Source organism: Struthio camelus, chromosome 21 (assembly GCF_040807025.1).
Source record: "Struthio camelus isolate bStrCam1 chromosome 21, bStrCam1.hap1, whole genome shotgun sequence".
Classification (NCBI taxonomy): Eukaryota; Metazoa; Chordata; class Aves; order Struthioniformes; family Struthionidae; genus Struthio; species Struthio camelus.
The window spans coordinates 2,599,442-2,614,384 of NC_090962.1; the positions used below are offsets into that span (position 1 = coordinate 2,599,442).

General features: G+C 37.3%; 1 protein-coding gene across 2 annotated transcripts in view; it reads left to right on the forward strand.

Moving 5' to 3' along the window:
• LOC104142001 (uncharacterized) overlaps positions 1-14,943 on the forward strand; it is a 209,666-nt gene that overhangs the window by 118,509 nt on the left and 76,214 nt on the right. For both annotated transcript variants that reach the window (XM_068915985.1, XM_068915986.1), the window contains exon 3: positions 6,658-6,724. In XM_068915985.1, coding sequence (XP_068772086.1) covers positions 6,658-6,724 — 67 coding nt within the window. The remainder of the gene's footprint in view (positions 1-6,657; positions 6,725-14,943) is intronic.

The window sequence follows — 14,943 nt, forward strand, 5'->3', positions numbered from 1 at the left end:
CATCACTGCATAATTTTCTCTCTTTTTTTCCTTTAAAAGAAACTGCTTTCTTTGTCTTCCATGATTATTAGAGAGGATATAGTGCTGTTACTGCTTTTTCAAACCCTTTTTTTGACTTCTCTATCCACTGCTCTCCTGCTGTGTAATTTACAAGGCCTCTATATAGCCCTGGATTGTGCTGCTGAAGAGCATTGTTATTGGAGTGCTCTAGGGTATTTTTTCTCTTTTGGTTCTCAGTTGCATTGTAAACTGCACTCTGGAACCAGGACAGAGAGAAAGAATTGCTTACTGCATGACTGCTTTCTCTTTCTGCCAGTGAAACTATGTGACACTCAGTCTTATGACAACCCAAACTTGTCCACAGCAAGAGCATCTACCAGCCCACATGCAAATGCCATTTGTTTTTCTACAGCTAAGAATCAGATTCTCCAGTTAATTGACCCAGCTTTATCCATCTCTTTGCAAGCAACTAGTTGGATGAAAAGTGGATCTTTCACTGTCAGTAAACTTGATTACCAATGGACCTACAGGAAGAATAAGTTCCATAATTGAAAATGCATTTCCAGAGATTAGGTGTATTAGGAAGATGAGTTTGGTTTTTTTCAGATGCTGCATGAAGTAAAGCATTTTGTAGAAGGAAAGGCAATGTCTTTGAAAACTCTTCAGCCTGTTTGTGGCTCCTATTAAAGTCAGATTAATAAATTTATATCAGAATCACATACAATTAATAATTTTTTCATTATCTGTATAGTCTGGTTAGGAACAACAGCCATATCAAGCTATAAGTTTGTATATTCTGGAGCTTTGGTAAGGAGTATTTCCTGTCTCAATTCCATGAGAGGTCTAGTAAAGCTTTGTGGTTTTAATCAAATGTCATGTTGTAATTTTTACAGTGCATTTAAACTACTAAGTTTCACAAAAATTCAGCGTTCTCAGTCTCACTAAACCAAAGAAGAACAACTTTTTGTATGGTCGGTCTTGTGTAGTCATATTTTTTAGTCAAAGTAAGTGCAAAATGCCACTTCTAATATAAACTCACATTTGTTATAATCAATAAATAAAAATAAATTTCTTGTACAACTTTTGCACAATTGGAAATGATAAAGCATATGGCAAAAGACAATAAGACTACATATTTGGGCCAGCGCCTGTAACACAGGTCTGCTAGTTTTTCACATCTTTACTCTTTAATCAAAGCCCATGAAGAGGTACGTACAGTGAAGTGTACAGTGCTCTATCTCATCAGAAGAAATTTCTAGATGTATCTAAGAATCATCAGCCTGAAAAAATGACCACAGAATTTTTACACAAAGTGCAGCAGAAATGACAACAGCCACTCGCTAAACCCCCTCGTACCTCAAATAATGGCTTGAGTCCTGTGAGATTAGTGATCCTGGACTCCCTCAGAGTTCAGGATACTGCTCGGATACTAGAATAAGAGGCACTCCTCTTGATAGCTTCACACTTTGTGCTCTTGGCAGTAGCACTACTTAGGAAATTGTAACAAACCAGCAACGTAGCATAGACATTGCAAAGAGAACTGTTCACATTCCTGTAAAAAAGGCTGCAGCAAAAACTGTCAGGACCAGTGAAAAAGATATTTCATAGCTCTTACATTTAAATTTTTGCCTGTCCGTTTCATGCAGATATCATGTGCTTCTGTTATGATGCTTATGTGCTCTCAGTTCAAATATCCTAACTCATGTCTTTTCACTAGTAAAGACGGCCCAATCCGCATATTATGTTCCAGATTTTTCAAGTGTTATGGGGCTCAAGTCGGACTTGAAGCTTAAACCAGCATCTTCTAGAAGTGCAGCCATCTAAACCAGGAGGAAAGTGTCTGAGACAAAAGCCAATGGAGGCTATGTCTGGCTGTCATTACTTGATTTTATGCACTCAACTTTTTGTATGTAGAAGATACATGTTATCAGCCATGCACATCTCAGAACTCTAATGGAATTATGTCTTGGAAAAGAAGGTGGATTGTTATGTTTGTTGGTTTTATATTGACGGTTCTATTTTAAATAGGAGAGAGCACACAGTACAGGAATCGCTAGATTTCTAGTTGACGTGCAGTGTACCAAATACAACTGGTTGTTCAGTTTCAGATTTTTTTAGGGCCTGTGATTACTTCAAAAATCATCCGTGAAATACAGAAAATGTTAGGAGCTGGTATGTTTCCAAGAGACCGATTTCTGGGCTATGAAGTACAGTACAGAGAACTTTGAAAGAGCTCTCATCCTGCTTGGTATTGCACTTATGCATCTTGAGTGCCTTGCAGGTGGTCTTGTGGGCCATGGTTAGTGCACATGTTGCTTTGGATAAAAAGTAGGGAGTTCTGTATTCTCGGCATAGTTAAATGTCCCTCTTTTCAGTTTTGAGTGGCTAGAGATCCACTTTTAGTAGTCCTTAAGTCACATGGTTCCCTACTGTAGATAGATGGGTATAGGCTTTACTGGTAGTGATTAAAGGTCATACTGTACTTTTGTGCTGAGAGGTATGCCCCTCATTCACCTGTACACAGGCAAGATCTGTTCTAAAAACCATTCTCAGAGCTGTGAACAGCAGAAGCGGCATGACATGCAGGTGATAACTTCCTTGTCTTTCAACTCATGAGACGTTATATTGATAGTCATGTGGTAGGGATATGTACGTTTGTGCAGCCAGAATATGAGTGTAACATGTCATAGCTGCATCACCAGCCTACACCTAGCAAGCACTCTCTTGAGTACAGCCCTCTGCTAGTTAGCAGTCTGTGAAATGACTATTTCACTGTGACACAGCATCTGTCCTGCTTGATCAGCTCTCCTACTGGATGCACCTGCCCAACAGGTGAATGAGGTTACAGCAGGAGTGCAGTCGTGGTGCTGTATTGCAGATATAGGAAATACAGGTGGCTATAGCAGTGGAATGTAATGTATAGACTAGAAGAATATGTGTATAATGAATATATAATGTATAATGGACATATGTATAATGTGTTTGTAGCATGTTTCAGTGGGTCTGAACATGTTAGAATGTGCACTGGAATGCTTTAAGCTCCAACTGATATAAATGTAATACAAAGGCCAGAACATCATCTGTTGTTAGTCTGTGAAGCTTTGTTAAAGTCCACACAGTCCCCTCAATATACAGCAGTTAAGGATCTGATATTCTGTCCAGAAAACAAGTTCAGTTGTCCAGGGTTGGAAACAAATGCTCTAGGTCATGGTGCCAGTTGCAGCACATGAACTGCAGCTTATAAAGGTGAATATTTGTAGTAGTAACATCACTATACTGAAAGAAAGTGGGATCTGTGAAGCTCCATTTAGTATCAAATAAATTCAGACAGATTTTTTAATTAGTTTTTATCCTGTTCAGACTCAAACATTATTACCAAAGTATTGCCTCTTAATCTTGAAACGTTTGAGTTTTTTACTTTCTTTTCTTTCCCAGGTTTACTTATTACCTCTAATTTTCACAAATTGAATTTAGTTCTGGAGGCTTCCTGTTCTCCATTATCTCAGAAGGGACAGAAAGAGGATTAATATATAAAATCATTTTAGAAATTTTTGATAAGTAAGACATAATGCTTTGTGTGCTCATGTACGTTCTTCTAATCAGTCTGCTAAGAAATTGAAATCTGTGGGAGTTTTGCCATAGACATCAGTTGAAAAAGCTCAGAATCCAACTCTGAAAGCCTGGACCTTAATTTTGAATGAAATTAATTTACTCTTACATTTTTTTTCAAATTGTTGCAGTACCCAGAAATTTAAGCTAAAGAGCTTTAAGCAATGATTGTGAGATTTTTTTCTAGTGAATTACAGGTATGGTTGTATTTGTATAATGCCTGTCACAAGAAGGGCCCTCCATCAAGGACTGCTTTTAGGTATAGATACAATAAAAAGCATCACTTCCAAATGTTTTATAATTTCTTCTTAGTTTCCACTGTTAGCTTCTACTTATGTATCCGAAATAGCATGGAGACAGTAAAGGGGTTTATCTGGAACTGTGAAGAAATTCTGTCCTGGTCGCTGAAGCCTATACAGCACAGATGCTCAGAGTGTAAATTTTAAAACACTCAAAATTAGTAGTATGTAACTTACGGACTACACCAAGTCTGTAACCTTGTTGTACTTACATAAAACAGTTTCATTTTGATTGCCTATTGAGTAAGTCTGATTATTCTTTAAGAGTCACTTTGGAATGGAGCCTGAAGGTACAATATAAAATAATTGAATTGAGCGTAAAGTTCCAGCTGGTAACCTTGTCAGTAATTTGAACAAAGATCTTGTATCTGTAATTTAGAGAGCTGTGGATGTGGATTCCACTAATACTGCTGGAGTTTACCCCTTCTTTTTTCCTCCTACCACTATAACTTCTGTTTTCACCAACAAGCACATTTTAATTGAATTAATGTACCAGTTGACTGCATCATACTGGAATTAGAACTGTATGGTTGGCTCAGATTTATTTCATGCTATATTATCACAGTATGAACTTGAGGAATGATTTTCAGGAAACTAATTATCACATTATACTGAACTGCACCGTAATTACAAGTGGGAGACAGAGTCTTTTTTATCTTCTCTAAGCTATTTGTTGCAATTTTTGAGCCACTTTTTTTTTTCGAGTGTTTTGAAACCTAAAAAAAGAGAATCCTGGATCTGTAGCCAGATGTCCTTTAAGAGCCGACAAAAAATATACCACAAAGGTCATGGAGCACAAAACGTAGACCCTCAGTACTTCTGAGAGAGTGGACTTGAATGTATTGATTATTTTAGTTTTGATACTTGCTGTCCCTAGGCTAGGTGCTGTGCTGCTCTGTTACGAAGGTGCAACTCATGACAGATACGGGGCAGTGAATTGACTGTAAGACACTTTAGATTTTTCTTCCTTGAAAACTTAAATCAGGGGCTCTTCAACAACTAACGATACTAACACATATCCATAACGATACTTCTCACATGTCCTCTTACTTTACTGGTGCCAAATCTGGACAAATTGGCCTCCAAGGGTATAGGTAGGAGTTCAAGAGCTGCTTCTATTTGTTATGGCAGCCAGTTGTTTTAAAGGGAAGATGCACACTAAATCGCGTAGATGTTAACTATCATCCAGTGTTTTCTCACAATTTTACTCTGTGCATAAATAACTAAGGAATTTCTCCCACATTTCACTGTGGTAAATCATAAAACAATTCAACTCATTGAAGCACTCTCCCCGACTGATGAGATATATGCTTAGAAAACCTCAGGATGTAATGAGTAATCACAGACCCAGCAAAGACACAGTAATGCAGATAGGGCTTTCTAGCATAGCTGCTCGGATATATACTACTTTAAGTACTCAGATATCAATTGCATTCACCTAAGTTCTCACTTCATTGAAGGCCTATCCCTTGTGACCCTCAGCCTCAGAAGTGGTTCAAGGGTGATCTTGCTAAAAGGAGTGTTGTACACTTCTTTGGCTGGTAAGAAATGACAAGATACAATAACCAATTGGCTCATGTCTGGGAAGGAGAGAAGCTTAATCTTATTGTTGACAGTGCTCTAAAAGGTAAAATGGAAGGTATTTCAGCAGGGAAATAATGGACAAGCTTTCAGAGCAACTGGAGAAAATATTTTATAGTACATCCAGAGTTTCTTCAAAAGAAAGGTATATAGGCTGTTAGGTGCTATGTGATAGATATTCAACCACAGGAAAGATATGTTCTATCTCAGATCTGTGCTATTCTCTTAGGGGTTTAGGGCTGTAGTGCTTTAGACCTGAGCCACAATTATTTGTATCATTTATGATCAAACTTCCTATGCAAATTGTTTCTCCTTCTTTCAGAGTCAGCACCCTAGAGTGGAACTTTCAAATGGTCCTTGTGGCAGAGCTGCCTATACCAGTAGTTTTTTTGTTTTACACAGATCAGAATCTTTTTCAAAACAGAATGAAATGTATTGCTAATAGTGTCTTTCAGACCCTCTGGAACAGTGTTGGTGCAGGTTCCAGACAAGTGTTAATGGATTCTTGATTATTGTATACATTTTTCCAAAAGGTTGTTGAAAAACAAATAAGCAGTTCATGAAGCAGATTATTCATTCAAAATATCCAAACACATCTCTCATCTCTTTGTAGCAACAGGGAACCTCTTATGTGTGTACTGAAAAAAAAAAAAAAAAAAGTTGGTCTTTCTCAGGAACAGTTGGTCTGAAAGTCTATGAAGCAGATTCCTCCTGGAAGAGACTGCAAAAGATACACATTCCAATATTTGATTAGCTCTATTCACCAAACAGCACGTTTATCAGTATCACCACTTTACAAATGGAAAAACTGAAGATCGTGTGTAACAGCCTATAACCATATAAAGAGCTGTGTACCTAACTGTTCTTAGTGCAAGTATTATAATGGCAAACTGGTACATCTGGAAAGAAAACATTGCAGAAAGAAGCAAAGCAAACAAGTTTTACAGCTTGCAAATCAAACAGCTCCCTTTTCCTATTCTAAATTGTTAATAACTACAGTCCACGGTCATCTCACTGAAAAACAAAATTCTGAGGAATTCAAATTTAATCTTATTTGGAGATGTGAAAATTATACACAATTTATTTTCCTTTCCTTAAAATCTGCATTTAGTCAGAAATAAGTTTATTAATCTTTTTTTTTTAATTAGGACATACTTTTTTATTGCAGAGGCAGCTTCATCGTATTGAAAGATCCAAACATGGAAATCAACCTTTTGCAAGCATCGGGATAAATAGTATGTTACTATGACATTTTGAATGCCTTCATATTTATTAAGCCTTTCAGCTCTGTGTGTTGCTAAGATGCAAGGCTGAAGCACAAAACAATAGGCCATCCTGGTCTTGAGATAATAAAGTCAAAGTGCAAAGCCAGTAGGATGTAGTTTTCCAAAAACGGAATGTGTTCTTCTTGGAAAGATTTAAATTTTTTTAATAGCACTTTAAAAAAATGCTTTCTGATTAAAATGGGAGACTGATTATTAATAAAATCTGGTTCACTAATTGCTTTAATAACTGGTAAATTTGTCAACTTGAAACATGCTAAAAACAAATTGCACATGCACACACAGAAAATTTTACTTACTAATGCATTTCTATTTTGTATACTCCTTGGCCACCTGCCACAAGCTATAGCTAGTGACGCCAACACCTTGATTTACCGTCTCTGAGCAGCTATGTCTCATTTCATGAAACACTTTAAGGAAATGGTGCCAACCATTCCATGATGCTGTTATACCTCCCTCCTCCTTTGATAGCTCCCTTCTCATGTCCCAGCTGGTATTCCTTGGAGCTTTGCCTTTGGTAAACTGCCATATATTCTTTGCAAATATGCCACAGCTATTCACTTTTCCTTCTACAAATGACTTGCATTAGCTTCTATTGTTGTTGCGTGTCAGTGAGAATATAGTTCCTTCAACTCACTAGCTGCTATTATTTTTCTCTAGCTATTTTCCATTAAGATGCATTTCCTTGCAAATGTTATGAAAATATAATTTTTTCCTTTACTTAGAGTTTGTAAAGCTTTTCCCACAGATAAATATCTCCCACAGGAATGACTGGAAAGAATGTGAGAGTTTGTTGTTGTTGTTCTTTTCCATCTGCAGTACATTTTTCCCCCCTTAAATTTATGCATGTGCTTGCCCCTCTTTATGGGTATATGTGGGAAGTAACTGTTTATGAGGAAAAAAAGGAGAGCCTACTGATATGTATATATGTGTTTGCAGAAGGAAGGGGTGGTTTTGGACTTATTTGAGAAGAGTGCATTGTGGAGAAAGGCTTGTCTGTGCAAAGCCTTGGGCACCAGTTGATTCTGATCTGTACTGGTCTGATTCTTAATCCCGTATAATATTTATACCTATGTAATTATACAGGTTTTAATTAATTTACTTGTGCTTTGCAATGATTCTTCTTTTTTATGTCACTGTAGAATCTCAGATATGAGTGGAGATGTTCTTTTAGTAAGACAGAGGTGTCTTTACACCAGAATGAGAGAATCCATTCACACAGGATCTTTGTTCAACTTGGCACATCATCTGTACATGTAGATTCTGACCGGAATTATTTAACCCATTTGAAGATGCAAAACCAAACTGGAAATCTCACGAAAATGAAATTCCCTTCGAAGAGTCCCAATACATCTTTTTATCAAAATCCATAGATATACTCATAAATTCATATTCAACCATCCTCATGAAATTTAGGCTTTTCTTTATTAGCAAACAGATTTAAGAAAGTATATCCTCCCCATTTCACAATGTGAAAAATAGGGCAGCTTGGGTCTCAGTCTACAGAGGGATAGAGAGTCCTTGTGCCCTTTGTGATGGCGGTGGGAGAGTGAAGCATCTGCCATTTGTGGTGACCAGTCTTTGTGTGTTGACAATTTAAGGAGTTTGGGCAGTAACAAATGAAGAATAGAGACTGTCCAGTAGGGGGGACACAATTTAGTGGAAGATCTGTTCATATTGTCTCTACCTAGCAGTACTGAAAATTAGAGCTAATTGAAGAAAAAAAATAGTTAAAATAAAAGTATTTTTAAATGTAAGTCTTTTTTAATCAACTCTGAAAAAGTTGTATTTTTTCTTTGACACTTTTCATAAGGTACATTTTATTGATGCAGAATTTTGTTGTTTTCTTTTTGCCAATAAACGTGACCAAGCAAGAATGTTTTCTTTAGCTTTCACTTTTTATTTCTTTTGTACCCTAGACACATTTTTTCAATATTCTCTTTAAAGATCAGGAAAATTTTGGAAAGTTATGGAAAAAACAAAGAGAAATGGGAACATGTAGTTAAAAAAAACAGAAATTATTTATGCTGTTGCATTTGAGACAGGTAGATGGTAACAACAAGTAATTTTCAGATCTGATGAAAACTTGGAAAGAAAGAGGGGGAAGGAACCTTATTGTAAAATGTTCCAGCTTTAAAGAAGTCTAATTTTATTCATTTAAGAATAAAATATTTCATTTTCCTTTAGCAAAACTTGTACACAGTAAATGAATGGAGCAAAGTTTAGCATTAATGACCAACTAAAGGACCGTACACTAATTTCTTGGGTTTCACAAATCTATTGTTTGAGAAATGTTTTTAATAAAGGATTTTACTTGAGTATAGATTGCAGTATTTGACCTGCGGTATTTGCGCTATACTTTTAAAATTGTATTCTGAGTTCTACAATTATAGAATTTAGACCATGGTACCAAAAGCAGGATTAAAAACAGTAGATATAAAATAATTTTATAGTGTAAATACATAGTTTCAGCATTATAATAACCTGACCTTCCTGCATAAAAAAGTCCAAGAAATCTTAGTATTATCTCTTCCGTGGTATTAACTGACTTACTAGGATTTTTTTCAAGATTTTATTAAGAAGAATCCAGCGATTTCTACTAAAGATAAAATTCCCTTCTGAGGCAGTTGATGAGGTGAATTCCACACAGTGAAGGACTCATGATTTCTTTCAAGCTGCAGGGAATAGACGATATCTGCATTAGGGATAAAAATTGTTTTCTAGTTTTCTGCACTGTGAGTTATCTAAGGTCTGCCAGAAAAGCTGTGATCCTCTGCTCATAACACTAATGCAGAAGACAACCCCCCCACAAGTCATGTTCTGAGGTAGTAAATCAAGTGAGAGTTTTCAGTGATAACTTAAAAGTTCTGAGACTTAAATTGAAATGTGCCTTTTACCAGAGTATTAGTGAGCAAGGATCTAATGCATATGCTTGTTGTAACTTGGGCATAGTTTGTTGGTCTAAAAACAGATGCTTTTCACAAGGCTTATAAAAACATCTGCCTTTTGGAGGAAAGTGTTTTATTGGAGCCTAGAAGCTTAGTTCCAATTTCAGTTCTGCCACTTTCAGTTCTACCTCTAGTACTGTATCAGTCGGCGGTAACAATACAACCTGTTTTCTGGATTATAATCAAAGTAGGGGGAAGATAAAATAGAAACAAAAGGGTTGATCTTGTAAGACTCAATATCTGAGATGACAGAAACAGCATGAAATCAGTGTATCAAGTGAGATTTTTGCCATTTGAAAGCCAACATTTTTTCACATTGCTTCACAGGAAGTCACTGCTGGTTGAACAGTAACCTTCAGGACAAGATGTTGTAGCCAAAACTGGCCTTTATAGCTTATCCCTGGATAGATAGCACATGCAGTGCACTTGCGACATATGAATTCTGCAGCAGTTTTGGCTACATTGCCTACTAGCGCTTCTGCTGGTGAGTCACCTTACTTTCTGTTGTTGCAGCATAATGTACATTTTTAGGAAATGGAAAAAAATAATGACACCAAATATTTTTTACAAATAGCATAATTTCAACTCCTATCTTGAATATTTGATCATTACATTGCTCAGATAACAGGCATTGTTATCAGAGCTGAATGGTAATGATAGACATACAGCTAATGCAGCAAAAAGGTTCTCTACTTAAGTTCAGCAGGCACAAGTGGGAAGGGAGATGGAACTATTTTTCATGTAATCATAATTGTGTGCTAATTGGAACATGGAATGAAAACTACTGCCCAATTATAAGACTATGTACCACTCTATCACAGAAGTGCTTTGAAGGTGTATGTACTTAGAAGTACTGTGGCATTCTCAAGGCTCCTCTGTTTACTCATGTATCTCAGCATCTTCTAGAAGTAGCACTACTATGACTAAAGTGATTAATTAATATACTCCCTGTTTCTTTGCGGAAGTTACAGAGTCTTATTCAGAATGAATTAAAGCAGTTTTGTGGAGAAGCTTGATTTTCATATTTGTTTTAACCACTCTTGAGTTTGACAGCTGAGGGCAGGAGAAGAGGTAGGTTTCCTCTCCTTTCCTTGGAAATGCTTTTTTGTCAGTGTACTTACTGTATTACTGAATTTTTATTTCTCTCTGAATTTTAGTATGGTTACATGCCTGACCCCGTAGTAGCAGATTCTCCACTATGCCAATGTTACTTTATTGACATATAGAATAAGTGAGACAAAAATCTTGCCCCGTAAATGTTTGTTTTCTTCTCTTTTACTATCAGTGGGAAAAGACACTCTACATTTTCCAGTGTTACCATTTTATTTTCAGTTAGTTATTCTTAGATATTCTTCATTGCATGCAGAGTAGATTGCATTATAGGCAAATGCATACACACGTTAAGCAAGCTAGACTGAATAGCAACCACTGTGAAAATTGAGTGACACACACTTTTTCGTGGTCTATAAAAACCTGACAAGACCACTAAGAGTGTGATCAGATAGCTGTCATTTAGAAATCTAAACTTCTGCATATTCCCAACTATTGCTGCTTATCCTTGCTGGATTAAATCTGATGTAAAACTACCTGCCTACTCACAGGAATCAACCCTTTATTTACCTTTATTTAATACCCATTACCCATTTGTTGATAATATAGACAATGAAAAGCTGTCCCCAGGCAAAGCAGTGGGATTCAGATTCTGTTTTATCCTGGCATGAAGAGACTCCATCCTTGTCCACTGGTTGAGTCATGTTACATCTATTAATTCATATTTCTTGTACATAGAATTCTGAGTCCTGGAGTGCAAGAAATCAGTGAGGGCAAAGGGATACAGCATAGCAGCACTGGTTCCTGACATAATTTCATGCATTTTCTAATAACTAACCATCTGACAAGTTAAACTTTATCCCACTGAGCTTTGCAGCGTGCCCAGTAGATCACCTATTAACTTTTACTTTAGGCCTTGGAAGAGGATGAATTATTCCAAGGAATGGTCACCACCAGAGCACCCGTATCTGTAGCAGTAGGGTATGAAGAGACAAGATTTCTCAAGCAAATGGATATGAAGTTGTTCTGTATACTGTTGGTCAAAAAAAAGTTGTCAAACTCCATATATAAGTCAATAGGCTGTCAGCATAGATCTTGGCATGCTGGGAGCCAGTTACTAAGCAGGCTGCCACATTCTATACCAGCTTCAGTTCACAGATAGATTTAAGGTGCAGCCCCAAGTACAGCACACTGCAATATGCCTTGCTGTCAAAGTAAAAACCAGGGAGTGTTGACTTATTCAGCAGTTTCACACAAGGACAGGCTTGACAGGTGGCACCAAAATGTGAGGTCTGTTTCAGATTCTTTCATTAATTTTTGCAAACTTCAGTGACTTTTGAAAGGAACCATACTGGCAACACTGGAGACTGCACTCTTCTATTTATCTGTAAATTATAGAATGGGAAAGTGCAGTGCAAACTAACCGGCTTGCTAATTGTCCTGACTGAAAAGCATTAGCCGTACTCTGTAATGTTTTATGGGAGTGAGAAGGCAGTTGTCTGTAGCTCATTCAGGAAGATGTGTAGAGATCCAATTAGGGTAAAATGAACCTTTGCAGCCTCTAAGTGTTTCGGTGAGGTTTAATTAAGTATGTGCTCTGCATTCATCCTCTATCACTGACTGCCCTGCTAGGGAGCTAGCTTGGGCCAATTATGGCAATATTTTTCACATGGAGACCCTTACCCACAGAGAGATGGGCTGAGACTGAAAAAAGTCATTTCACAAACAGTAGAAAGCAGTGACTTTTGGTAACTGCATACCAGTGACCTTTAACCATGATAGAAAATATCACTGCTAAAATAAATCATGAGGAAAAAACAGTCTTAGAAACAAGGAGTAAAATGTAACTTTGGTGCAAAACGTGCTTGTCGCTAAACTATTCTCGAAAAAATTCATGGTGGCTCTTATGATTATCTGTTGCTTTTCTTAAGGTCTTTTAGGAATCACTGTGCCCATATTAGCACTGACTGATAGGTTGAACAAATGCTCCTAACACTTAGGTTCATATTCTTTTTGACAGGTTTGATTTGTCTCTGATACTAATTTACACACATAAAAATTATTTTGGGGCCAATAATTGTTCAGATTAAGATCCGAGACTTCTGCTATGACCTTGTAATTCAACTGTTCTTGGAGTCAGTGATACCAGACAGAATGAAGCAAACCAAGAACTCAGTGGGAAAATTGTTTCTCTCTGTACATAACAGAGAAAATCTTTTACTATGTTACATTTGACTTGAGGTTAAAACCTGTAGTATTTGCTGAGTGACACTACTGTCATGTGACATAAAATATAGACCTCAGAATAGGGGATTAAAACCATCATGTTGTCTCTGAGCATGTCTAGTGGATCCCTGTGTCCTGATTCTGATCCCTTCTGATCCCTTAAACCAGATGAGTCAGGAATAACTCCACTGAAATCAGTAGTACACTGATTTGAAATCAGTGCCAAGAGAAGAGAATTAGGATAGTTTGAATAGTAGAGTCAAAGCAGCAGCTCTTCAAAGCGGAGTTGTTACTAACCAGGCCCCTACAGAATCATAAAGGTTCTGCTCAGTAAGTCACATTGCAGACAGTTACACATACTGAAGTGTAATTACTACAGAAGGTAAAGAGCCAAACATCAATGGTTTTATTTCATGTACGAAAGTATCAGTCCTTCCTCACATTTTTTTGAATATGGAAGACGTTAGTTGGAACCACAATGAAGTGGGAGTTCTATCAGGAACAGAAAAGGGGACAAAAAAAACCTGAGGCTTGGGAATCGGCTGTTCCCCAAACAACTGCCCAAATGCTTCAGATGCATTACCTTTGGAGAGCTCAGATTTGGTTAAGGATGTTCAGATGCTCATGGCAGTTGACTAATACCATAGGCTACAAAACTGAATTAGAACATTAATGGAAACTAAAATTCACATGCTGCAAAAATCACTGCAGAAGACTTCTTCTCAGGCCATTACATATCCAGGGCTCACAGAGATCAACTACATCAGTTGAAAAACTCCTAGGGACTTAAAGGGGGTTTGGAATCAAGCCTTAATATGGATAACTGGGAAATGCAGAGGTAGCTTTAAAAGGGACAGTTGACAAGAGCAACATTTGTTCAAATCTCTGAAATTATGTTCAAGTTATTTTCTCTGGTTAGAGGTCTATTAGAGGTATCTGAACTGCTTCTTCATTAAAATAAATAAGGAAACACCGATAATAATATCTAGCATGTTTCTTAGAACTGTTTGCCTACTATATGGCTTCTCTTTGTCCTACTTACTTTTTTTCTTGTTTTATTTTTAAAGGCACATGCATGGTTTCATTGTTGCTTGTTTTGGACGTTGTCCAAGAATTGTTAGTATCTTGCCATCTTTTGGCATTCTTTGTGAAATGAGGATCTTGGTACACTACTAAATGAACGTATCACAAAAGCCATCACTGAAAGTGCTGATAATTAGCACTTTAACCTATATCCCCAGCAGAGGCCAAGGACCAAATAATTTTAGAGATGAAATGACCATCTGCCTCTTCTTGGTGGCTACTCACGGTTGACTGACCAGTGTCAGGAAAGCTTGTCTGCTTTACCTTTTTTAGGGGCAACTCAAGGGTTTCTGTACTACCCATCTGGTACCTGTTCCTGCCATTATATTCTTTTTTGATTTAAGTTACTTGGTTTACCTTTTTCTTTCCCCACTTTCCCATGATAAAGCATTCTTCTCCCCTGCCACTCAGATTTCTTTAAGCAGGATCTTAGACCATGAAGACAAGTGCATGACTTGTCCCCTGTGTTTTGTTTCTGGGGTATAGTACTAGTTTCACGATACAGTGCAACCTAGGTCTTCAGCATCTCTCAGTTCCCAGGAACTTGGTATCTGCCTTTCCTGCACTTTTCTGATATTAATGCTTTGGCACATAAAAAAATGCCAACAGATGTCATCAAGTGTAAAGAGACAGGTGGTGTCAATGCGTCAGAGGAGGGACTTCCTCCAGAAAGATGGCACTTACTGAGTTATGTAGGCTGCCCATGCAGATCCATAGGCATGTGACATCTATCTCCTTGTGAGACAATCCTAATGTCCTTGTGAGCAGGCACAGTGCCTTTCTGAACCCATGAATAGAAGTTTATTTTAGGTACTTTATAAAAGACAAATCTTACATGGTAGCTTTGTGAGTGAGGCTTCATGC